Source organism: Callithrix jacchus, chromosome 9 (genome assembly GCF_049354715.1).
Source record: "Callithrix jacchus isolate 240 chromosome 9, calJac240_pri, whole genome shotgun sequence".
In the NCBI taxonomy this organism is placed as follows: Eukaryota; Metazoa; Chordata; class Mammalia; order Primates; family Cebidae; genus Callithrix; species Callithrix jacchus.
Genome location: NC_133510.1, coordinates 13,469,824 through 13,497,211, shown reverse-complemented (window position 1 = coordinate 13,497,211; position 27,388 = coordinate 13,469,824). Strand labels below are relative to the sequence as shown.

General features: G+C 38.2%; 1 protein-coding gene and 1 pseudogene across 1 annotated transcript in view; both read left to right on the top strand.

The window, feature by feature from the left end:
• Nucleotides 1-13,591, top strand: part of KDM5A (lysine demethylase 5A) — an 82,701-nt gene extending 69,110 nt beyond the window's left edge. The window contains exons 25-28 of the mRNA XM_078338334.1: nt 1,134-1,293; nt 2,548-2,768; nt 5,031-5,441; nt 12,261-13,591. Of these exons, the coding sequence (XP_078194460.1) occupies nt 1,134-1,293; nt 2,548-2,768; nt 5,031-5,441; nt 12,261-12,467 (999 nt within the window). The 3' untranslated portion in view covers nt 12,468-13,591. The remainder of the gene's footprint in view (nt 1-1,133; nt 1,294-2,547; nt 2,769-5,030; nt 5,442-12,260) is intronic.
• Nucleotides 13,592-26,206: 12,615 nt separating this feature from the next.
• On the top strand, nt 26,207-27,165 carry LOC144577842 (ADP-ribosylation factor 1 pseudogene; annotated as a pseudogene).
• The last annotated feature ends 223 nt before the right edge of the window (nt 27,166-27,388 follow it).

Below are 27,388 nucleotides of genomic sequence, written 5' to 3'. Positions count from 1 at the left end.
TCACGTAACATTCCAAAGACTTTAAGTGAGAAACAATGAGATTAAGGAGCAGCACCAAGCTGATCTGCAAGCTGAAATTATTTTTAATAATTTCATCATTGTTACAATGAAATGAAAACAAGGACCTGCTTTATTCAAGGACCTGCTGCCGTGCTTCCTTTTGCTTAAAGTCAGTTTCCAAGAATCTACTGATGGCATATCGTGAAGACTTATTATAATCTGTATATTGTCAGTCAGACATATACTTGTATTAAGTAAGAGCAATTGACAAGATTCTAGGTTTGAAAACCCTTAGAGGAGTAAATGGTTTGTGTCCTTAAGCTGTCACATCTAAATTTATCTTCCACTCCTTAACTTGTTGGTATAGGAGTTTTTCAGGTTGTAGACTATAGAAGGTAAATTCCTTAATAGTAATTTTTTTGTAGGTTTTGTTATCTTTGTGGGTTGTTTTTGACCTTAACACGCTCTTTTGGCTTGAATCTGTAGTCATTATGTTCCTGGACAGAACGAGGTCCAGCTGCTTGTTCTCGCAGTCCAGTAAGGAGATGCAGACTGAGAAAGAAAGTGTATTTCTGCAGCTGGTTATGGAGTAACTCACCAAACCAACGCAAAGTTCCAAGTCTTTTTTAATGCTTGTATTCATTCTAAACTCTATGACTATGTGTGGGAATGCACCTATAAGCAAGAATGTCTCATTCAAACTGTATCGCATCTTTGGATAGGGTCCAGGCTCTGGAAAGTTTTCTCTAAAGACTTGGAAAAATTTCTTAATCTTAAGTGGGCCCTGGTACAAGGTGTGTGTAAGAATGTCTTCATAATTTTATCAGGCTTTAGGGTCTGAGAAAACCCAGGTGACAGCTTGATGGGTTTGTTGTCACGTTTCTGCAGTCATTCCTGTTTAACTTACACGTTCATCAAAATTATGGTAATGTGTTACTAATGGAGACCTGGCCTGCCACAATTACCGTTTTTCTTCCCACTTTCCATTTTCTATCTTATTTAACATCAGATACTTAATTTTCATCTCATATTTAGTATATTAGAAGCTTTAACTTGAAAGCCACCATTTTGGCACTTGTGGTAAAATAAGTTAAATGACTAATTCTGAATACTTCTCTTTGTTTCTTCTTCAGGACACAGCCAGTGTGAAGTCCTCTAGTAGTCTTGAACCCAATCTTTTTTGTGATGAAGAAATTCCCATCAAATCTGAGGAGGTGGTGACTCACATGTGGACAGCACCTTCATTTTGTGCAGAGCATGCTTATTCTTCTGCTTCAAAGAGTTGTTCTCAAGGTATTACTCCTTTAAAAAACTGTGGGGAAGATAAACCTAAAACCGGTGAGAAAAAGCATTATGTTAATCAAGACTGTGAATCCCTTTTGAATGGAATACAGTGCTCTGCCATGAAATGCTAATGGAACCTGAAAATGCTATTTTCCTTAGGAAAAGTCAGTCTCCTATTTGCATTTTCTGTCAACACAATCCGAAAATGTACATGGGATTATTGAGTCCTAATTAGAACTTTAGGGGCTGTCTAGTCCCAGGCCTTAGTTCTAGAAAATTCTGGGTAGGTAGTCCTTTACCTTCTATTTGGTCATTATCAGGGGTTGAGTAACTACTGCTTTTTAAGAATATTTATTCTGGGTTTGGATAACTTAATTATTGAAAGTTCTTCCTTTCCTTGGAGGGTGATTTTCTCTGTGATGTTCATTTTTCTCTCCCTCACCGAAAACAAGTCACATTACTTTAGGTCACAGCTCTGGAAGATGGAGGGTGTTTATCGCTTTATAATAAAATTCAGGATTTTATGGGACTGTGTATTATTGTCTATTCATTAGAAGGATAACTAGTTGTGTGTGTGTGTATATATATATATGGCAGCCAAATGCTTTTTTAATTGCTTAATCTTTTGGTATACTCTAAAATGGAGAGATTCTGATTCCCTTACTCCACTTGCCGCATGATAAAGACTCAATAGAGATTAACATTCAGGATAAAGAACCACTGTTTTTATTTTTTTGAGATGGAATTTCTCTCTTGTTGCCCAGGCTGGAGTGCAATGGGGAGATCTCAGCTCATTGCATCCTCCCCATCCCGGGTTGAAGCAGTTCTCCGGCCTCAGTCTCCTGAGTAGGTGGGATTACAGGCATGCGCCACACGCTCTGCTAATTTTTGTATTTTTAGTAGAGATGGAGTTTCACCGTGTTGGTCCGGCTGGTTTCGAACTCCTGACCTCAGGTGATTCGCCCACCTTGGTCTCCCAAAGTGCTGGAATTACAGGTGTGAGCCACTGCACCCAGCTGAAAGAACTGCTTTTTATTAATAACCCTAAACCATTTTTTAAGAGTAGGGCTTGGAATTGTTCATCTTTTTGGTCCGTATTTGTTTCTAATTCTGTTTACATTTTCATACTGATGCAATGAATCCATATATCTGAAGTTAGTATTGGGGAATGGGGGGCTATTTTAAGTGTTTACTTTGAAAATGTGTTTTTCCTTAGTTTGAATTTTTTTTTTTTGCTTTGTTTTATGGTATTTTTTGGGAAAGGTTCTAGCACCCCAAGGAAACAACCTCGGAAGAGCCCTTTGGTGCCCCGAAGTTTGGAACCTCCAGTGCTGGAGTTGTCACCTGGAGCTAAGGCCCAATTGGAAGAACTTATGATGGTTGGAGATCTCCTGGAAGTATCTCTGGATGAGACTCAACACATATGGCGGATTTTGCAGGCCACACACCCACCCTCCGAAGACAGATTCTTACATATCTTGGAGGTGTGGATTTTATGCTTATTTAAACAGTGGTTTTGAAACTAGAATGCCTGGATTTCTTAGAGGTATCAGTATCATAAATGTTAGCAAAGGGATGGCTGATGGCAATAATCTTGCTGGCTTACTTTCCCTCTTCAGCCAAAGAAATTGTGCTATCTTGCTGTTTTCTTTCCTTTCCTTTCCTTTCCCTTCCCCTTCCCTTTCTCTCCCTCTCTTTCTTTCTTGCTGTCTTTTTTGTTGTTGAACACCAGAGATCTGACTTATGGTTTTCTTTATTAAGATTTTATGTAGTATCTAAGTTGAAAAAAGGCCATTTCTGCTAAAAAGAAGGGGACAGGAAACGGCATGATTGATAACCATCCAGTTTAGAACAACCTTCTTAGCCCAGACTCCCATTATTGGAGGGCCCAAAGATAGGGGAGAATATATAGTGGCTATAAAAAAGAAGCACAGGGATGGTTAAACAGAAGTAGACTGGGTGGGAGAGAAAGTCCACATTCATATACCACACTTACGTAGCAGTTCCGTGAGCTCATTTGATGCGATAATGATACCATATCCATTTGGTTCTCACCACTGTCTTGAAGAGGGATAGGTAGGGGAGGGAGAGACAGAGCAAGTATTTTACCCATTCTGCATATGAAGAAAGTAAGTATGAGAGGCAGAAAATTAAGGTCACACCTCCAGTAAAAATAGAGACCTGGATTCTAACTTTGCCATTTGACTCCTATTCTTTTCATTAGTTTCCTTGTTTCCATGTCATGGAATGGTACCATATCACCAATAGTTGATACAGATACATTTAGCATACTATAGTTTGTTTTTATTTTGGAAGTAAGATCTAGGTAGCGTAATTTAGATAGTGTTTTCCAGTCTGCAAAGCATTTTCTTCTCCTTCATTATCTTATGCAATCCTCTTAGAGATAAGGAAGCACAAAGTATTAAGAGGTTAAATATTTATTCAAGATATAATAGAGTTCAAGCACTTATAATCCAATCTTCTTTTGGATTCTGCTGATTCTTAGGTTCCTTTAAAAGATTTTCAAATCTCAAATCTACAGAAAAATGAATTCTCAAATGTTTTTTCTTAAGGAATTTACTAAGTTTATGTTATGTTTCTTCAGTATTTCTTTGATGCCTCCTCCCGTTCTTTCTGTTACTAGATACACTTTTACCATGAACAGTTTAAATGTTTATTACATTGGCACATACTAGCAGCAGTATTAAAACGCTGAAAACAAAAATGACGGTTGTTTTTTTTTCTTGGTCACATGAGCTGTTTTCTGGCCCTTGGCAAAGTCACTATATATTCTTTGTTATGAGATCGTGGATACAGTTTTATATTTTTCTGACTTTAAAAAATAACCACCAATACTTTTGTTAATTGGGTTAATGCTTCACTAGTAATAAATTGCAGACTCCGAAAGTTACTACAAAATTTAGTACAGTTAGCTCTTTGTGTATGTTTTCATCTCTAACAGAGATGCTGCAGACTGTTAATATGTTAACACTGAAATTTTTTTGTGCCCTTTTTCTCCTACTAAGCTAAAAATAAGTTAAATATTTCATTTCAGACTTGTCATTATTTTCTACTGTTATCTTCATTGAATAGCGTACTTGCCTTCTTAAAATGTCTTTTAAATATCTTTAGAATAACATAAATCTTTTTTTTTTTTTTTGAGATAGAGTCTCTCTGTTGCCCAGGCTGGACTGCAGTGGCTTGATCTTTGCTCACTGCAGCTGCTGCCTCTTGTGATCAAGCCATTCTTCTGCCTCAGCCTTCCAAGTAGCTGGGACTACAGGCATGTGCCATCACATCCAGCTAATTTTTGTATTTTTAGTAGAGATAGGTTTTCACCATGTTGGCCAGGCTGGTCTCGAACTCCTGACTTCAAGTGATCCAACCTCCTCAGCCTTCCAAAGTGGTGGGATTATAGGTGTGAACCACTGCGCCTGGCCCATAAATCTTTTTTTATTGTGGCATAATATCCATAACAAACAGTTTACCATTTTAGCCCTTTTTAGGTAGACTGTTCACTTGGAACAACTGTCACCACTCTTCTTTTCCATAATTTTTTAGTTATCCCCAACAGAAACTATACCCACTAAACAAATTCTCCATTTCTTCTTCCCTTCAGCCTCCGATAACCTCTGTTCGACTTTCTGTCTCTCTGAATGTGTATTCTAGATGTCTCATAAAAGAGAGTAACACCGTTTTTTAACTGTCTTGCTTTAAAGTTGTTCCTAAATTTTATATTTTTGAAGGATGACAGCATGGAAGAGAAACCACTGAAAGTGAAAGGAAAGGACTCTTCAGAGAAGAAACGGAAGCGGAAGCTAGAAAAGGTAGAGCAACTTTTTGGAGAAGGAAAACAGAAGTCCAAGGAGTTAAAGAAAATGGACAAACCTAAAAAGAAGAAATTAAAGTTAAGTACAGACAAATCAAAGGAGTTGAATAAACTGGCCAAGAAACTAGCAAAAGAAGAAGAGAGAAAGAAAAAGAAGGAGAAGGCTGCTGCAGCCAAAGTTGAACTTGTGAAAGAGAGCACTGAGAAGAAAAGAGAGAAAAAAGTGCTGGACATCCCCTCAAAGTATGACTGGTCAGGAGCAGAGGACTCTGATGATGAGAATGCTGTATGTGCAGCACAAAACTGCCAAAGGCCCTGCAAGGACAAGGTGAGTTCCTACTGTTTATAGTCAAGTGTGAGGGATCAAGGAACAACAGTTGTGGAGATACATGTTTGGTACCAGTGTAGTTTGTTTTTGATTCTAGGATTTGGACTTCCAGCATAATATCTTTTGTACAATTTCTATAAACTGTTTTGAATAATGAGGTCCTTAATGTGCCTAGTATAAGAAGTGTTGTATTTTTAAAATCACATACTTAGTGAACATAATGAGACAGGAGCAGAGACAAGCTATGTGCCAATCCTTGGCAAACAGTGCATTTCATATGCAGTAGGCATAACAAGTTTCAGAATAGTCTTGTGCCTTCCCTGTAAGGTGACTCAGGGAACTAAATACCTTGTCAGTTAGCCACAGTGGCCTGAAAAAAAATCCTGGGCCAGTATTGTAAGAGCTACAGCAAATTGCATTAAGACTGTATTCCAAAGACTTGAAACTTTTGGTCCATATCTTACTCATACTGAGACCTATGAGCACTCTCCTGAATGGAATATGATTTTCTTCAAATCTTTTACAAGAAATAATTCAAACCTGTAAATAAATAAAATAAATTTTATTTTAAAAATTTCAACTCTAAATTTTAAGTACAGTAATTCTGTGATGGCCATTCTTTAGATATAATGTTGACAGTATGAACTTCTGAGAAATAATCAGACTTTGTGCAAAATTCCAGTTGTTTAAATGGAGGCACCTGTTATGGTTCTTGTCAAGAATATTGATAAATCTGTAGTTTTAATTTTATTATGCTCATTACACTACTTGCTATTTAGAATTCAGATAGTGCCTCAGTTTGAAAATATAAACAGTAAATAAAACTGCATCACTATTCCCTATGGGTTATGCCCTCACTTATTTATTCAGTGAAATATTTAAGCATTTCTAGAGCTTGAAGAGACCAAGAGGTCACCTTGTTCAGGCTGCTCATTTTACAAATGATGCAACAAGGACTCAGGGAAGATCAATTATGTGCCCAAAGTTACAGAGCTAATAAGTAGCAAAATCAAAAGTAGAACCCTAGATCCCTGGCTCTCAGACTAGATTCTCTCCACTAACACTCTAGCCCATTGATAATTGAGATGTAAGTACAAAAACACATTCCAGACTAAATTACACATATTTAAATAAATAAGATGTATTAGAGGTATTCTATTTATTTTTGGAAAATGAATACTGTATATAGTAAAATATATATCCTGTAGTTTAATTTTCCAAGGCAGACAGCTATAAATATTTTAGTGTTTCCTTTCAAATTTTTTATGGGATTTGTTTTATGTGATTGTCAGGCTGTTTATTGACTTGCATTTATTCATTTTATAAGTATTCTCCTATATTATAAACATTTTAAAGCATTTTAGTACATAGGTAATGTGAATATTATTTTTATCTTTAGTTTTGAATTTATTTTCATTTTAATTTGTTTATTAAAGAGGCTGATGCAGAGTTAACTTTCTCTTTGGGTACCAAAGTGTTAGCAGTTCAGTATTGGCAGAACCTTCTCCCTTTCCTTTCTCCTTTAATTTTATGGTAGTGTCAAGGCTAGCAGCAAGGTAGGATGTTTCTTTTTTAAACTTTCCTGTCATTCTTTCTATAATGTTTATATTTATCATAAGCCTTTAATTTTTGTACTCTTTTTCTCCTTATCACTTAATCTTTCCCTTCCCTTTGCTCAGTGTTTAAATATGATTCAGTTCATCCATTATTCCTATTGTCTTCTTAGAGCAGCATAAACACTATAGGCTGTTTTTTTTTCATTTGCTATGAAATTGTCAAAGTAACAGATGCCCTGCTTAGCTATGATCATAAGATGAAACAATCTCTATGAAAGCACTTGTTAACCAAAAACACAACGTAAGTGCTAATATGTGATCATTATTTTTTGAAGAACCATGAGATATGCTCCTAATATATTACAGGTGTTTTTTAAACAAAATCTAGAGTTATCATCGACATTTTAATGGAGCAAAAGGAGATTTGGCTGAGTGCTCAGAGAAAAATGTCTATTTTGAACTGTTAAAATACATAAAATTGAGCAATGTGTACCCTACCCTGTGTTGTTAGTTTACATAAAACAGTGTCATATTTCTTTGTTTTTTTTTGTTTTTTTTTACACTTATGGACATCCATGCCAGTGTAACAGTATTATATTTCTATAATGTGTTTCGTTTTAAGCAGAAGTTATTTCAGATTATAGGTACTTTTCCTGTTTTTGCTGTTTTGCAGTTTTTATGGTTCTATATGTCTGTTCCTGACACTTTGAGTAAATAAAAGCTTTATTTCTATAAAAGCTTCTGTAAAGAATGTTAAAACTTTCTCAGTGTTTAGTGTTTCTCTAAGAAAACTAATGTACAGCACACATTTATAGAACAAAATAAGAAAAGAATGCTTTTGCCAGGTGCAGTGGCACATGCCTATAGTCCCAGCTATTCAGGAGGTTGAAACAGGAGGATTGCTTGAGTCCAGGAGTTCAAGGCTGTAGTTAATGTGCTATGATTGTGCCTGTGTTTGCACCACTGCACTCCAGCCTGGGCTATGCAGGGAGACCCTGTCTCAAAAAGAAAAAGATTGGCAAGATGATGTTTAAAAAAAAAAAGAGAAAAAATGATGTTTTCAAGAGCACTTTGTTCTTTAAAATACCGTGCAGCAAAGAATAACTTCTAGGGTTCACTTGTTCTTAGGTGAATTCTCTCACCAGTAATTACTATTACTTCTCTAACCAATAATTACTGTTACTTTTCCCCAAAAATGTGCAGATTGAGAAATACTTTTTTTTTTTTGGAGACAGGGTCTTACTCTGTTGCCCAGGCTGGAGTACAGTGTACAGTGGTGTAATCATAGCTCGCTGCATCCTTGATCTCCTGTGCTCCAGCAAGCCTCCTCCCTCAGCCTCCTGAATAGCTGGGACTATAGGCACACGCCACCATGCCCAGCTAATTTGAGAAATGTCTTTTAAAAATTAAAAGAAGGATTAAAGGCGGCTAGTTAAATGTGCCTAGCCTCAATTTCAAGATGTTTTAGAAAAGGAAAGACAATACCAGAATAATGTAAAAGATTTTGAAAAAATTCTTCCTTTATTAAATTAATGTCCAGCTGAAATTAATAATAATGAACTATTTTTAAAAATTAATTTTAAAGTTCAAAATCTTTTTCTCTTTGAACTCTTTATTCAGTCTTACTGGTACCAAAGATAAAACAGGTTAACTGGAAAAAGACCAAATTCTTTCAGGCCAATAATTTAAGTAACATTTTTCTTCTGTATTAGAATAAATATTTAATAATTTTACTTATGAAAATAGTCTTCTTTTTCCCTTCACTTTTTTTACTCTCTTATTGTCGGCCTTTTTCTTACCCATTCTTACTTCTTACAGAAGTTTGGTGTGGTAAATTAAGAGACTGAATTTATGAACTCTCACTTTGACTATTTATTAGCCACTCTGACTTTAAAAGATTTTCATGGGGGTGTTGCCTCACTCAAGGTATTTGCATTTTCAGTGGTCGTACTAGTTCATATCTCCTTTTAGCGTAGATAGTCAAAGGTTAAGTTACCTAAATGTGTGTAACTAACACACACACACACACACATATACGTGATTTTGAGCTAGAGTAACCATCTGTCCCAGTTTCCCTGGCACTTTTCTAGTTTTAGCACTGAAATCCCCACATACTCAGAATTCTTTCATTCCTTGGCAAATTGGGAGGGTTGGTCACTGAATATTGAGGGCACCAAGAAAATATACACAAGGATTCTGAACTTATGTTGTAGTTCACTAAGTGAATTGTTTTCCTTTTTCAAATCTGGTTTTTGCAAGGAAACTTGGTGCAAAAGATATTAAATGCCAAAATAACAAAAACTCAGTTACTCAGCTAAGAACATCACTAAATTACCAGATTTTCTTTTTTCCCAGTGCAGTACTATTCTCTAAGAAATGAACAAAATATACTATACCAAGTATTTTTTTTAAGTGTAAAACACTGACAGCAAAACATGAATATTAAATTATTTTCTCTCTTTAATGTATTCCTCTTTAAAGCAGACATTTACCCCAGATCTGGACATACTAACCTGTTTGTACTATAATGTAAAATCTCTTACCATTCAATATTTGAACAGCTCATAGCTGTGAAGTTTAAGAATTATTTTTTTGGATTCACTAAACATGTCTCCTGGAAATAATGAAACAGGAGATGACAATTTATACAGTTATCCAAATTCTATGTTCTTGACTTTTCAGGATACTACATAGTATGTTGCCCCTGTGTCAAAATCATCTTTGGAGTCAGTTGACATCCCAGACTTTAGTTTGCTTTATGATGCTGTGGGCTTTTCACACAAAAGTAGAACTCAAATTTGATTGTTAGTAGATGAACATGATAAAAAGATACTGGTAAGAGAAGGACTATTTTTTGCTCATCATATTATCAGGCTAAATTGTTACATAACCTGTAGTCTGGGTTAGAATTTGTGTACCAGTAACTCAAGGAACGTTGTATACTCTTTTGAAATGGTAGAAGAGCTAGGCTAAGGAGGGGCCTCTAGTCAAAAATCACAAAAGGGAAAGTATTGTCTTATTTGCAAGAGAATTTTGGGAAATTGTAAGCCAGTGAGTATACTAGAGCAAAATTTAGATTTAAAGAGACATAGGACACTTTTTTTGTAGCAAATACTGATACACTGATAACTTTCTTATCCAGTGGGTTAGCATGAATGGGGACTAGACTGGATTAAGAGGGTTGGAGGTAAGGGTAAAGGTATCTGTTGGTTCAGGTGTACCATTGTAAATAGCATAGTATCTCAAACCCGGGCAGCACAGAGAACCACAGTTTATCATTCCAGTTCCCTTTACCAGTCCCAGACAGCCAAAACACTCATTCTGAGTGCACCTGCTCTACAGCTAGCATTTTGTAAGTCTTCACCTGCTTGCAGTACTTCAATTTTTACATTTTGTGCAGATGCCACTGTTATTTCCCTTTCTTGTAGTCTCTGATTAGTTTGCTACCATAGGAACATTTTGATGAGGTTTTTTTTTTTGTTTTTTTGTTTTTTTTTTTTTTATTGCACAGACTTCAGAAGCTAAACAAACAATTACAGAACAAAAACAGAAAACAGTTTAGGAAGGTATTAAGTTGCTCTGAATTTACCAGCAATGATCAAATTTAAAATATATGAGAATCACTTGGGAGCTGATTAAAAATGTAAACTTCTAGCTTGTACTCCCCAGATATTCTGAGTTCATAGGATGATGGGTCCCAACCACATTTTTAACAAACATAATAGATGATTCTGATGCCAGTGTTCTACACACTTTGAAAAGCAGTGCTGCAGAGAGTTACAACAAGGTGTAAAATGTTTTGTGTAGTGTAGGATAATGAGTAGGGCCATGAGACCATGACTGGAAAGTGTCTCCAGTATCCTAGGCAGTGAACTAGTTGTTCTGCCATACATTATTTCATTGGATCCTCTTGGTAATCTCACAATTAATGTCATCTCCCTTTTTCAGATAAGGAAATTGAACCACTCAATGAGGTTAAATGACTTGCCTGAAATTATACATACTGGAACTCAGAACTTCTGAGTTGAGTAATCTTTATGTTAAACAATATTGTCTCTTAAGAGCTAGAACTTTAGGAACAATTAAAATATTATTTTGATAAATTATTTTTCCCACCCCTTATAAGCCTATAACTACTGACACAACTACTGTGGTTTTGACAATTTTTTAATAGGACATGGAAACTAATTTTGAAAATCACTCACTTCCAAGGAATGAAACTCATTTACCTAGCCAAAACCTCCTTCCTCTGTTCTTTCTCATAAGTTGTATTGAGGTACTTCTCTGATCCCTTTCTACTCCTTACTTTGATACCTGATAAAGCTCATGGTTTTAAGTGGTTTCTTATGCCAATGAAAAGATCAACCTTTGTATTGAGGTGAGGGAGAGTAGCTCTTTTCATCTTAAATGTTCTTGTTTGCCATGACATTAGCTGTAAAAACTACTACAACCAGTCTTCAAATACAAAAGGCAAAAGTCACTTTATTGTTAACTCTAAGTCCAAGGCTTAAAGTCACCAAACTACAGTCCCTCCCTAGCCTCCTGTAACCATACTGTCATCAGAAGGGTCAGAGTTTGCTTGGCACCTGCCACTGACCTATCAATTTTCCAGATTTTAATTTTAAACCCCAGAGTGATCTATTGACCTGTGTCTTTGACTGTTATAATTGGTTAATTTGTAAGATTTGACATCTGATATTTGCTAACTTTTTATAGGGAGTTGTATTTGTAACGGAAGAAGAGAAGAATAAAAAATATTAGTTTTAAAAGTGGCCTATGTGACTGCTTTTCTAAAAAGGTATTTAATGCTCTTAGTACTTTGGCTTATCTCTTTGAAATAAAGCTAATACACAGGATTGCCTTCACATTGTTGTACTCTTCCTTTCTTGATTGATAATTGCATTGTCTTAGAGCCTAGAAATTGTTAATATTAGCTAAAACTACTTGGCTGCTCTATTAGAAGTACCCTTTTTGTCAAATTTTTCTCAAACATGTTTCTGCCTCACAAGGAACCCCAGGTATTCATGAGGTAATGGAGTACCTGAGAGGCCTAATTTTGTGGACACACTATGGTAAAATATAATTTTGGGGTATTAACTTCTCAGCTTCTTTCTTTAAAAAATAACCCCATAAGAAGTCATTGCCTATCTCTAGACATCCCAGTTGTTTGCTATCATTTAAGCCAAGAAAGCTCTTTGGTTTGCTTTTATTCTAGGCTTAATGTTTATGTAACCTAAACATTCCCCAATCTTGTTTCCTACAGGTAGACTGGGTACAATGTGATGGTGGCTGTGATGAGTGGTTTCATCAAGTTTGTGTGGGTGTATCTCCAGAAATGGCTGAAAATGAAGATTACATCTGTATAAACTGTGCAAAGAAGCAGGGGCCAGATAGCCCAGGTCAAGCAACACCTCCTTCCTTCATAATGAGCTACAAACTACCAGTGGAGGATCTTAAAGAGACAAGTTAGCAGATGCTTGGTTAGTTTGGGACATGGGGGGAAATGGACCACATTGAGACCTTAGTCATCAAGTAGAGTGGTTTATATCCACTTGAAATGTTGCTTCCAAAGATGAATGGCCTTCAGAGAAAGTCCTCTTAGTGCTGGCTTCCTCTTTGCATGGACTCTGTGGGTTACATTCTATCTCAGCATATCTTTGCAGAGGGTGTCTTCTTTGGTACAGCAGCCAATATTTCAACTCATGTTTCCTTTGAGTGTGGTTTATTGCATTAAGGCCAGATGCTTGATCGAGCTCTAGGGTGGCTGGTTGGTATTAATACATTGGTGTGCTAACAGGGCATGTAGGATGTGGCTTATGTCCAGTTGATATTACTTAGAGGCTTACAACTTAGGAGCAGCACCACCTGAAGGTGCTAATTGCTTGGATCTCCTTCATTGGGATAGTTGGAGAAGGTTTTCCATTATTACCTGGTACTTAATGCCCTAAAGATACAACTAGGAGTAACAGGGCCAAAGTTATTTCTCTTAGACATCAAGGAATGATATCAGTCTATTGACCTCAGATATTTGTGCTTGTTTGTGCTAGAAGAACACCCCAAATAGGAGAACCTCTCACCATCTGGGGCAGGTCACCTTATCTTTGTGAGGATGAGGGTGTCATCTAGTTCAGAAATCTGATTAGATTGGATTCTGGGGAGATGAACCTACTACAAGGCCAGGAGCCTTTTTTTGGCTTTGGAAAAATCTTGCTGTCTTGGGTCTACATTTTAGGAAAGAGCAGGTACATGGATCCAGGCTTCTGTCAAAGGCTTCTGTCAAAAAAGAAACGACGACGACGATGAGTCATACTATCTTACTGAGCTGCAGTGATGCATGCTTTTTGGGGAAAACTTCATTCACAAGTATTCCAGACACCAGGCTTCAGGCATGGCCATGAGCAAGACCAGCAAATAACAGCTTTTTGCCTTGCAGCCCTGACCCCAATGTCTGCTGTTTCCAACACTGGCAATTTCTAACTACAGCCCACATTAGATGCTGTTGAATAACACCATGGCTTCATCAGAGGATGGGGGTTGTAGTACCTCTGGGTGATGAAGTTGTTTTAGTAAATCCATTTTTAAAAAGAAAAAAAAGGACTTGTTTTTACTTTTTTCTAAATGTCTCTGACTACTGACTGTTCTATAAATAGATTATTTTTCCTTTTTTAATATACATATATGAATATATAAATATATATATTTACTGTTACCAGCAGCATAGGACAGAGTTTCAACATCAAAAATCCATTTGGGGGCTTGCTTTTTTTTTTTCGCTTTAAAAAAAAAAATCCCATTCCTTCCTTGTAGTATAAGGAATTAGCACTCCCTCCTCCATCCCAACCTGACCAGATCTTCCCTTTTGTTCAAATAGATAATTGTATTTCCTTTGTGTGTTGGGACTTGTCCCTGTCTTCTGTGAAACTTGGTCTCACTCTAGTCTGTGCTGGCTGTTTTTCTTTTGTGTGTGAATGTTTGAAACTATGGTGCTGTGTCCTCTTCCCTCCTGTTATGTTCTCTGTTCTTCTTAAGGTATTAGGTAAGCTGTATGTAAACTCTTATTAGAAGGGGACTAATTTTTTTAAAGGACAAAAAACAAAAACAAAAACAAAAAATAGTGTTTTGTCTTCATTGTCTGGTATCTTTATTTTGGTTTAAAAATCTGTGGTTTGACTTAAATTCTTAAATTCATCTGTTTTCCTTTTAAGGGGGGATTGGGGTAGACCTAGCAACAGCTTATAGTCTCTTCCCTTTTTGCCCCAGTCTCTTTTAAAGAACTGTCTTCTAGTAACTAGAAGTGAAATGTACTGTCCAGTTACAGTTTGAGTGGGTATGAGATTTAACTCAAAAGGCATCTTACGACAAAAAAAAAAAAAAAAAAGCAGATGTTTTCTTATAAAATCCAATTCCTGTAAATGTTTTCTCTGTGGTTCGTACTACCTACTTTTTAGTCATTCTTTTCTCTTACTATTGTATAACGTTTGACTTGTTCAGAGGTTTGTTAGTATTACTGTGCATGCATCTTGAGGTCTCATCTCAAGTGTGTGTATGATCCAAGATTTCAATGAATATTGCAAGGTAACTAATTCACTAATTTCATAAGTTTTTCTTTTGTCAAACTAAAGATTATCAATTAAGAATTTCATCTGGTTGATGTTATACAAGAAAGCACAATATTTTTTGCCTTTTGGTCTTCTTTGTAAAAGTCTTCAGATACTTGTGGGTTAAAAATTGAATGTAATTTTAAGTGATGGATGCCTGGAATACAATTTAAAATTTTTATTTTTCCTTCCAAGTCTTCCATTAAGTATTCCACCATTGGTGGAGAGTTATGAGGGTGCTGAGAAAGTATGAATAACTTCCTGTTACTTTCTGACATTTCGAAACTTAAATATATCTTTTCATTGATACTGTGGGATTTTCTGTATTTACTTGAAAGTCATGGAGGATTTGGTCTGACTTGACAGGTTTAGACCAAGGCCGAGAAAAACAGAAGGGAGAAATTAATGGCAAAACAAAAACCACACAAACCTGTAGTTTCGGAATTAACAAAACGAGATTCATCTATTTGAAATGTTGGTGTTCTAATATATAGCATTATTTTCACTTGGAGGAAATTACTTATTCAACTTGCTCCCTTCTTCTGTATTGTAATATTTTGTATTAAGACATGATTTAAAATGTCTTTGTACCCTTCTTATCTCCTCTAAAGTGCAACTGGAGTTGCAATTCTTCACTGTTAGTATTTTAACTTCCATGTTTAATTATTTCAAAGGTGTTTCTCACTACCTTCATTATAAATTATCTTGGTAAAGGTTACAGAAAGAAAAATGGAAAAATGGTAGGCCTTCGATATTGCTAAAGGCTAAGTCATGAGAACTATGCAGATCCCTGAGTTTAGAAGTACAAGTAGAGCACTAGTAGTTAGCTTTCTAGCTGGGGGAGAAGACAGGACATTTTCTTCCCACAGATGTTTGTTTTGCTTCCTGATATGTACTGCAACAAAGCCATGTTGACGTAGATGCGGGACTTCCTCACTAAGCTGCTGCACCTGAGCTTTGCCTGCATGCTTCAAATTTGTGCCTCAGTAAAATTATAAATTACTGCATGTCATACTTTGAATAGTTGAAAAGGCAAACATTAAACCTTTGATTGCCCACAATGTACTTTAATAATAAAAAAACATGGCAGCCAGGTGCAGTGGAGTGCACCTGTAGTCAGGAGGCTGACGTGGGAAGATTGCTGGAACCTGGGAGTTTGAGTCCATCCTGGGCAACAGCAAGTCTCTGTCTCTCTCTCTCTCTCTCTGTCTCTCTCTCTCTCTCTCTGTCTCTCTCTCTCTCTCTCTCTCTCTCTCTCTCTCTCTCTCTGTCTAAAAAAAACAAAGGCTGACAGACCTGTAAGATTAGCATGATTTTACCTGTGCTTTGCCACCTTTCTTCTCTACTATTGTCTTTAGCAGGTGTCCAAAAAAAATCTCTGTTCTTTTGTGTTTCTTCATTTTTGGATTCTGGATGCAATTCAGTGCATGTAAAGAAACTCCTTGCTTGTCAGTATTTTAATTCTGTAGTACATTTGTGTGAATATCAGCCAGTGCTTACAGTAGGAGGATGAAAAGAAAAACTGAGAAAACCTCAAAGGATGGCATTAGCCACTTTTTAAGGGAGAAAGTGACAATTTGGAGTGGGATTTGAAAAGTGTAAATTGTGGAAAAATTGAGCTGTTGAAGTCCCACATATAACCAGGTTTAATAAAGTTTCACATGTGAATTAGCTTCATATGTGTGTAGAAGGTTGCTTTTACAGTAAGTAGGTCCTTAAATACTCAATTTGAAATTCCTCCTTTTTTTTCCTTTTCAATTAAAGCATATCATTACTTCTTTGGATATGAATGTGCCAGGTGGTATCTCATACCGTAGTATGAGAGAGAAAGAATGGATGTTAATGTATTTTTTGAATTTTCGTCTTCTCTTGGCCTGGATCATATCCAGTCACCACTATGCAACAAATGATGTGCACTGGGCAAGGATATGATGGGGTGGGGTATTAAAGCTGCATCTTGCTTGTTTGTTCTTTTGCAGTACTCCAAGTGGTCTAAACAGCAATGTCTTGTAAACCTCAAGATTCCCTGTTGATTATTCCCTTACATATTTATTTACAATTTATCAGGGTAATTGGTGGTGCCTTCCAAAAAATATAACCTGATTTCTTGATCTTTGAGCATGTTTTGTGTTTCTTTTGTTTTCTGAAATAACATTAGATATGGTTAATTACATCTAAAAGATTTAAAACATTTTGTGTATGCTCAGGTTCTCTACCCTAACCCCTACCCCCTGTCATTGGTGGCAACTTGAAATGGTAACCAAGTAAAAGGACATTTTGGTAATGAGTGTTGATAATCCTGAGGAAAACTAGTGAGTATATGGGAGCCACCTTTAACCTGTGCCAAAGCAGTTTCTAATTTCATTTGCTCTATATAAAATAAAGAACTGAGCTGAAATAATTTGCTCAGTGGTGTGATTAGCCTATTATCATTGCTGAGAATAGGGTTTTTGGAGTGTGAAGTGATTCCTGAAGATTTCATCTGGTCTGTTTCCAGCAAGAATCCTGTGATGACCAACACATTTCCTCACCTTTGGTTCTTGAGAAATTTATCTCTTTGCAACAAACCATTAATAGGGAAAACAAGGAAATGCTTTCCTTTCTCTTTGGCTTCTTAAAGCTCACAGACCCCAAGTTCCTTCAGAGAAGCAAATGGCACCTTTTCCCCATTGCCAAGGATCCCAGCTTATGCAGGTATGAAGGACAGATCATTTCTGAAAATGTTAAGACTCTGCTTGCAGTGAACTTGGTCTCAAACAGTTTCATGAAATATGTAACTGTGTATGTTAGGAGGAGGGTTGGTTGAAAGAGCAGGGGTAGTGGGGGAAATCTGATTATCTCTGGGGAAATAATTTTCTTGCCAACAAAAAGAGACACCTGAAGTTTCTTAAGGTGGCAAGTCCATTAAAAAAAAAAATGTGTAGGACCCTCCCAGTTTAAATCAAGTGTTTCTTGGGGAATCTCGACATTGTGGTTGATAACAATAAATGGAAGATTCAGAATACTTTCATTTAAAGCTGAACCGTTAGTTGGAATATGATGAAACATTTTACACATTATAAAAGTAGGGAACAGTACAAAATAATGCAATCAAATACTTACTGTATTATATGAATAAACTACAGTGATTGTGGCATTTGACTCTCTTCACCCCTTTTCACTCGTTTGTTTTCTAAAGTGTCTTTCTACTCTACTTTGGTAGGAAGAAAGACTTGATTTGATATTTCTATCTAGTAAAGTAATGTGAAATTTTTTTATTAGGTGAAGGTTTTCCCTATCCTTCTCTGGAGCTACGTTGTGTATCTTGTCAGTGGGGGAAAGAAAGGCACCACAGGAAGTTTTAGAAATGGCTCAGTGGTCCCAGCTGGTGAACCTTGCATTAAGGAACCCTTTTGAAGTTGTCAGGGACATAGGATGAAATCAGAATGTTCTTTAGTTTTAAAAAAGCTTTTCAAAGTCCCAGATGAGAACCCTAGAATTACATAATGTAAAGAACACTGGATTTAGGAATCAAATACTCTGGGTTTTAGCTCTCTGCTTGGCCCCTTATGATGCTTAGCTATTACGGACCTTGGTTTCCTACCATGTGCAGTTTAGTTACAAAGAAACTTAAGTTATAGCCCCCCCCCCCTCAACAGGGTAAGAACATAGATGGTTTCTAAGGATGTTTCTTCCTAAAAAGGTTATAGAATTTAAAACACTAGAGGTTATATAGTTCACATCCCCATTTAATGCTCTTTGGTGTTGGTGGGTGGTGGTTTGACAGCTGGGCTGGAGGCTTGTGGTTTCCTGGTTATTTTCACCAGCATCTCTCAACAGTCTCAGCTGATTCTTAAGATGTCGGCTTAAATGCTACCTCTTCAGAGGCCCCCATGTTCTCTCTTGCAATGGCCTATTCTAGTCCATAAGGAGACTTTGCCATATATGGCATATTTGTGTAAAAGTTCCATGAGAGCAGAGGTTTTGTTTCCTTTATCTCTTCATACATGGCAACTAGAGCAATACTCTGCATAAACATTTAACAGATAACTTGAAGGAATGCTGTTTCATGCCTTTGTTCCTTCCTCTACATTATTGCTCCCCTGTTGTTCTCTGTGTTTGGAGTGCCATAACTTCACTACCTTTTCTCCTTACTACCTTCTCACTCTTCAGAATTCAGCTCATCCCCAGATTCCTTTGAGAAGTCCTTTGGATTACATGTAATCTGAGTTAGGTGTCCTTTCTTGGAACTCAGTGGTTCTCAGAGTGACGTTTCTGCATGGACAGCATCACCATTGTCTGGGAATTCATTAGAAATGCAAGTTATGAGGCCCTACCCTAGACCTCCTGAATCAGAAACTCTGGGAGTGGGCCCAGCAACTTATGTTGTTAACAAGTCCTGCAGGTCATTGTGATGCACGCCAAAGTTTGAGGACCGCTAGAGTATAGTCACTATAGATTATATCTCCAGGATCTGACACAACACCTAGAACAAGATTATCATGAAGATCTTGCTTATAAAGACCTGAAATCTGTTTTCCTGTAGCCTCATCAATCCTGATTCTTTTCAGAAAATGAAGAACTAGTTCAGTTGCATCTGCTAGGCAACCTTAACAACGTTTAAGGATAGTGATTATCTCTACTTCTCTACCTCTCGTCCCCAGCTCCTCTGGTTTAATATCATTTTTTTTTTCTCATGTGCTATAACTTTGAATCCCTTCACCTGCCTCATTGGGTTTATCTGGACAATTTCAACTCCATATCCATCTTAAATATATATTCAAAATAACCTTTTAGCTTTTAACCTACAATTCTGAAAGGTGCAACTGTACATGCCTATAATCACCCCAGCAAAACAGAGGTCACAATGAACATGGTTAGAATTCCATTTATACAGTCGGAGGTGTATAGTGGAAACCAAAGGTGTTCAAAAGCTTTGTACATTCTCTATTTCAGAGGGCTTGGCCTTCGTAACATGTAATTCTGTAAAATAGTTTCAGAACTGAATTGGTAATCCTCCAACAGAACCACCTGGAGAGCTTTTACAAACCATACCTTGGCCAGGCATAGTGGCTCACATCTGTAATCCTAGCACTTTGGGAGGCCGAGGTCAGGGGATTGCTTGACATCAGGAGTTCAAGACCAGCATGGCCAACGTGGTGAAGCCCCGTCTCTACTGAAAATACAAAAATTAGCTGGGCATGGTGGCACAGGCATGTAATCCTAGCTGCTCGGGAGGCTGAGGTACAAGAATCGCTTGAACCTGGGAGGCGGAGGTTGCAGTGAACCGAGATGTCACCACTGCACTCCAGCCTGGAGACAGGAGGAGATTGCCTGAAAAACAAACCATACCTGCCACTCCCCATCCTAGACCAATCTAATTGCGAGTGTCTCACAGGGAGCTGAAGTATCAGTATTTTTTTTTTTTAACAGCTTGATGGAAGTATAATCAACATACCACAAAATCTACTTATTTTAATATATGATTTTAGTAGATATACAAAATTGTACAACCCTTACCACATCACACAAACTTCAGAATGTTTCTATCACCCAGAAAGGAATTTCATGTCTATTCAGTCAATCCCTGTTTCTACTCCCAGCCCTGGGTGGCCATTAATCCGAGTATCTCTAGTTGCCTTTTCTAGACCTAAACATCAGGCTTTTGTTTGTAAGCTCTCAGCAGATTTTTAATATGTAGCTAGAGTTGAGACCCATAGTTCTAAATGCATTATGAGAAATCATAATGATTTTTAAGAATTATGTATATTTTACATATTTTCATATTTATGGCTCCCATCCATACAGTGTATGGATCTATCACCAGTAAGACAAAGATCATTAATTTGATAATGGAACTTAATAGACCATTCTGTTATTTTCCTTTTATACATTTTAGTATCATATTCAAAATGGCCTACCATTCTCTCCCCAAGTTATTTTAAAATATCTCCAGTCTGCTTTTTTCCCCCCTTTAGCTGGGAGATACCTCAGGAACATTCTCCCCAAGATGATGTCTTCAGTAATGCTTGCATGTATTGGTGTTGATTCCATCCTGGAAGTTATTTTCCTTACTCTTTCACATTGGTGTTTCCTCACTAGAGGTTTTGCTGTCTGATTCACTTCTCTGCCAAACAAATGTACTTTTGCTTCATAGGTACACAAACATTTCTAAAACTGTTTTTGGAAAATATATTTCTTTAAAAAAAACAAATAGTGCATGCACATTTGTTTTTATTAGAAAAAGAAATAATGAAAAAATAATCTACCCCAAAATGACCAGTTAAGATTTACTTTCAGGCAACTCTGCATATTTACGTATGCATATATACAACTGTGTACACCTCTGCGTAAATGAGATCACACTCCATGTACTCTTTGTAACTTGCTTCTTTCACTTAATAATGAGAACATTTGTACATGACCATAGATATAGATTTGTATTGTTTTTAATGGCTGTATAGTTTTGCATTATACTGAATCTTGATGTTTAAGAGCTATGTATATTGAGGACATTATTTCTTTGTCTTGTGTTGCAAATTTTTGACCACATTGTTATTAGTCTTTTAACCTTATTTATAGGTTTTTTTAATTATAAAAGTTAAGTTTTATGATGTAAACTTGATATCTTTATTTTATAATTCCTGGTTTTCCTGATGTGCTTAGAATGACCTTCCCCATTACAAGATAATAAAAATACCTCTATGATTTTGCTTAAAACTTTCATAGTTTTATTCTTTATGTTATTAACTTTGTTACATTTTGAATTGATCGGTGTGAGGAATGCCAAGTTTCTTTATTGCTCTGTTAGCTACATTTCTTAAGTTTCTTAAATGCTTTGAATTTCTATGCATATGTACATATAGTCATTCCAAAACCTCTAATAGCAAACACAACTTTACAAATGTGTGTATTTACTGTATTTGTTATCTACTGCTGCATAACAGTATTACCACAGACTTAGCAGCTTAAAGCAACACAATTTATTGTCTCACAATTGCTATGTCAGGAGTCAGGGCACAACTTTGCTGGGACCCTGCTTCAGGGTCTCACAAGGCTGTAATCATGGTGGTGTTGAAGGCTGTGTCATATCTGAAGTTTGAGGAAGAATCTACTTATGAGCTCGTGCCTTTAGCTTTTTTTGGGTCGTCGGACTGAGGGCCTTAAGTTTTTGTTTGGCCACTGGCCAGAGGCCAGCTTCAGTTCCTTGGCCCCTGTGCTTTCCCAGTGTGGCTACTTGCTTCCTCAAAGCTAACAAGACCAGGTTACAGTCTATGTAATGTAAACATGTATGTATAATCACAGCCATCCTGCCACCATTGCCCTAGTCTATTGGTGAGAAGCAAGTCCCAGGTGCTGCCCATGCTGAGAGACAATCACAGAAGGATGTGAACACCGGGGTGGGGGGGGGGGGCAGGGATTGTGGGAGGCCACCTCTGAGTCTGCTATACTCACACAGAATGTGCTGCATTATACACAGACTGAAGTGCCTGAGAGCTGAAGCTAACTTTTGCAGGCTTAATATAGGTTGGTGCAAAAGTAATTGCGGTCAATGGCAAAGACCACAGTTACTTTTGCACCAACCCATAAAATTCTCCCTATCCATACTTTCCTATTCAAGTTAGATGGGAAAAGGTAAGTGTAATGTCTTTGTTTTTTAATATTCATGAGAAGAAAAGCAGTAACTTTTTATACTTGGGCTAACATTTAAAAGACTGCTGCAGTTTGAAGTATTTATTAACTGCCCTTTAGCCAATATCCTGCATTCAGTAGAACAAATTTACTTCTAAGAAAAATAGAAATCTTCAAATCTTGTCAACTGTGTTCTGAGTTCCTTAACTCTACTGATTCTCCTCTGAACACCCTCCAAATTGTTCATATCCCTTTTAATATCTATACAAAGCATGCTTTTAGTCTTCAAAAATTGTCTGAAGGAATCAGATATTGAATTTTAAAATTTATAGTATTCACAGTATGTATGGTTATGTATATTTAGTTTCCTCTTCATACATTTTTCTCTCCTCTACAGCTTGTGTTTTTAGAAGCTGTCAGCAAAAATCGGTGTAATTTCTATTCAGAAATAGAAATATGAGGATTTCCTCATCATTGAAAATTGTCCTTTCCTGTGCATCACAAGAATTTTTATTTTGTTCCTAGGTATGAATACATTGGGGGTTTTGTAAATCGGTAGTATGTGTAGTATGAAAACATAGGAGGCAAGAGAAGAAACTGAAGCAGAATTCAGAGTTTTAAAGTATCTCAAGTTTGTCAGTAGTAAACAGTGATTTCTTTCCTAGCTAATGGGATTGCCATGCTTCTACTGACAGGTGACTTCTCAGACTCATTTACAACTCAGCAAGGGCATGGGTGTGTGCTGGCTTTGTGTGTTTTGCAGTTCTTGTCTGGAAAATATTTAATATTTTAACTGCTGTAGGTTCTGTGGATTAATACATAGACATCCCAGGACATGTCTTAGAATTACATGGCTCTGAGATTCTCAGGTATCCTAATGTCAACTGTTCTATGCTTCTGTCACCACTAGGATAGTATCTAAATATTTTTTTCTTTCTTTTTTTTTTTTTTTTTTTGAGGCAGAGTTTCACTCCTTTACCCAGGCTGGAGTGCAATGGCGTGATCTCAGGTCACTGCAACCTGGGTTCAAGCGATTCTCCTGCCTTAGCCTCCTGAGAAGCTTGGATTTCAGGCTCCTGCCACCATGCCTGGCTAATTTTTGTATTTTTGGTAGAGATGGGGTTTCACCATGTTGGCCAGGTTGGTCTCAAACTCCTGACTTCAGGTGATCCACCCACCTCAGCCTCCCAAAGTGTTAGGATTACAGGCATGAGCCACTGCACTCGACTATATCTAAATATTTCTAAAAAAGGGTCCGAGCACGGTGGCTCATGCCTGTAATCCAAGCACTTTGGGAGGCTGAGGCGGGCAGATTACCTGAGGTCAGGAGTTCAAGACAAGCCTGGTCAACAGGGTGAAACCCCGTCTCTACTAAAAGTACAAAAAATAGCCTGGTGTAGTGGCAGGTGCCTGTAATCCAAGCTACTTGGGAGGCTGAGGCAGGAGAGTTGCTTGAACCTGGGAGGTAGAGGTTGCAGTGAGCCAAGATCGCACCACTGCACTCCAGCCTGGGTGACAGAGCGAGACTCCATCTCAAAAATAACAGAGAACATTTCTAAAAGATGGCTAATGCCTTGATGGAAAATGTATTTTGGAAATATTATGTATAAATCGCCTAGTTCTATCCTGGTTTTTCTAATATTACAAATTAAGTTACCATTGTACGATAAATAATTTGTGTACTGAGTGAAGATTTTTCTCATTTGTCAGATGGTTGTAGCTATATGGGAGGTATTAAAGCTATAGGAGATTGCAAGTGGACAGACGAGAGAGAAAAAGAAATGGTCTGCTGAGCTCACCTGAAAGCCCCAGTTCCCAAGCTATTTCTTTGCTGAACTGTGTTTTTCCAAAGTTGTATCTGCACCCATTCTGATTTGCAGAGAGGGGACAAAAGAGGGAAATTTTATACATATAAAATCTAAAGAAGAGAGATCTGATAACTAAGGTCAAGATATAGGGAAGGAATAGTAGACAAAAAACCGTGTTAGAATATTTTGATGGGTAAATACGAGAGGTTATAGAAGAAGCTGAATTCCGATATTCAAGCCTACCTAACAGAAATTGAAATATACAGCAATCCCCCTTCTTCCCCACTCCTCTCCAAGTGAACAGCACTGTTTTTTGGCTACAGAAAGCAGCTGAGGCTCCAGTCCAAAGTGTAAACCAAAAGAAGCAGCAGGAGGGGTAGAACAGAGTCATTACCACAGACTGAGTACAGAATAAAGTAACCTATGACAACCAGCATGGAAAGGCATGCTACAGGCTAAAGCCGGACTCAGGAAGGCCTGTTGTGAGGGAGAGAGAAAATCCACAGACTGGCGAGGGAGAAGAGTACCCTGGGCACAGAGTAAGTGGGAAGACAGAACACTGAGTGACCCATGTCCACATGGCTCAAGGCAAAGCCATACTCTACAGTTTCTTTAAAGAGGCAGCATAGGTTCCCAGAGCAGAAAGTGGCAAGGATTCCTCTTGAATTCATGTTTGAAAAATATCCTCAGACCGAAATTACTCAACAAGGCAGTGGTGTTAACATGGAAAGCTGAGTTCGGGAGCAGATCTAGATTTTCTAGGTCTTGAAGCTTAGACAATTTGCGGAGAGTCCTCTTTATGGAAAATGGCACAAAATTAAGAATTCCAAACTGGGTACAAGGGCTTGGAAGGCACCCATGCAAGGGAGGGGCCTTGAAGCTTGTATTATCTGCAAGGTAAATCTGCTTGAGTGGAGCAGAAGGATCTGGGGCAGACAGGCATCCAAATCCTGAGTATGTCACTTCATAGCTGTAGAATCTCGGGCAATTTAGCTTTCTTCTCTGTGAAGCTCAGTTTCTTACCTATAAAATAGGGATAATGCCAGTCTTTCTGGCTTGTCGATAAAGACTAAATGAGAGAATGTATGTGAAGGTGCCTCGTACGTGCCATGACTGCTAATACGGATGACTTTATGGGGTGCTAAGTTTTGGTAGGTATGATTGCTGATGAAAAGTGAGTATCTATTATTCTGTCGTTATTGTTTGGAGCTCTGATTCCTGGAGATTGAGGAAATGTTTCAAGTGTCTGCTGTGTGAGCTGAGCGCTCCTAGGCCTTTATCTGTATTCAGGAGATGGTAGACGGCCCTGTACCGTCTTCAGGAAGCTTATATACTAGTGGTGGTAGGTCTGGGCTATAATCATTGGCTGTTGGAATTAGGAATATAACAACTCTTGGAATAACTAGAGTTGCTGGGAGAAAGAACTGTGGCCAGAGCTGTTAGAAGGGGGATGGTCAGACCGGCAGTCTCTTTCTTTCCAAGCCTGAGATCAGTTGCAGAAGACTCAGAACTGAAGTGAAGCCCAGGGATGACCCAGTCTTATTCTCTTGTTTTATGCATGAAAACAAGTCCTAGAAAGGCAATATGGATTGCCCAAGATTATGTGGCTGTTTCGGGTCGTATCCTGGACTAGAATGTTGGAGTTCTGCTTCCCAATTACACATTTTTTTCATCACGCTGAACTTTGCTCTCAACTCATTCTCCATTTATGCCCTTTCTTCAGTTTTCCTTCTCCACTGTCCACCTAGCAGAACTCTGTGGAAGGCCACCCTGTCCAACAGTCAGGCTGCAGGACCTTCCTTAGGCTCCTGCCTCTTGGTCTGACATGTAGGTAGAGCTCTCTCCATTGCTGAGTTTCTCCATTGGTGGAAATCAAGGGTTCAGTTGACACTGCAGAGCTGTGTAGGCAAGCAGCACTAGCAGCCAGCAGGCAGGCAGCACAGACGGGCCATGAGGGAGCTATGGACACCAGTACTTGACAGAGATGTTCAGAACCTGGAGAGCTTCCAGAGGAGAGCAATGAAAACAGTGGGTGGGAGTGAGAAGGAAGAACTCTCAGGAAAGATAAAAGGGTTTCAGATTATTTATCTTGGAGAAGAGAAAGCTGAGAGTGGCTTTGAAAAGGAGTTTCAGATATAAGACCAGCTGTAGATAGACTAAGAAATCAGCTAACAGCAGCAATTAGGCTACAGAGGTTTTCGAACTTAGCTGCCTATTGGAGACATCCAGAGAGCTTTTTAAAAAATATCGGTGTTCAAGCGTCACCTCAGAACGATTAAATCAGAATCTTCTCTTTAAGAGTGGGTGTTAAACATCTGTAATTTCCTTAATGTTTCCCAGGGTAGCCAACATGGAGAACCATAGGGTTAAGGGTCAAGATAAAAGCTCACTAACTGGCCGCAGTCAGAGCTGCCATCTTGTGGGAGCGAAACCAACGCCTGGCTCGGAGCAGCAGCCGCTGAGGTGTCCCTGGCCGGTGTCCTTCCACCTGTCCACAAGCATGGGGAACATCTTCGCCAACCTCTTCAAGGGCCTTTTTGGCAAAAAGGAAATGCGCATCCGCATGGTGGGCCTGGATGCTGCGGGGAAAACCAGGATCCTGTACAAGGTCCAGCTGGGCGAGATCGTGACCACCACTCCCACCATAGGCTTCACTGTGGAAACTTGTGGAGTACAAGAACATCAGCTTCACTGTGTGGGATGTGGGTGGCCAGGACAAGATCCAGCCTCTGTGGCACCACTACTTCCAGAACACACAAGGCCTGATCTTCGTGGTGGACAGCAATGACAGAAAGCGCGTGAACGAGGCCCGTGAGGAGCTCATGAGGATGCTGGCTGAGGACAAGCTCCGGGATGCTGTCCTGGTGTTTGCCAACAAGCAGGACCTCCCCAATGCCATGAATGTGGCCGAGATCACAGACAAGCTGGGGCTGCAGTCCCTACGCCACAGGAACTGGTACGTTCAAGCCACCAGCGGCGAAGGGCTCTGAAGGACTGGACTGGCTGTCCAATCAGCTCTGGAACCAGAAGTGAATGCGACCCCCCTCCATCTCCTCTTACCCTCTGCTTTACTCTCATGTGGCAAACGTGCGGCTCATGGTGTGAGTGCCAGAAACTGCCTCCGTGGTTTGGTCACCGTATGCTGTAAATGTGGCAGATGCAGCCTGCGGCCAGGCTTTTTATTTAATGTAAATAGTTTTGTTTCCAATGAGGCAGTTTCTGGTACTCCTATGCAATATTACTCAACTTTTTTTTTTTTTTAATGTGAACAATGCTATTTAATGACTGCTCTATCTACTGAAATACAGAAATAACCTATGTACATGATTTAAATGTGCATAAGACTTGGGCTTTTTTCTTCTAGACTCTGTACA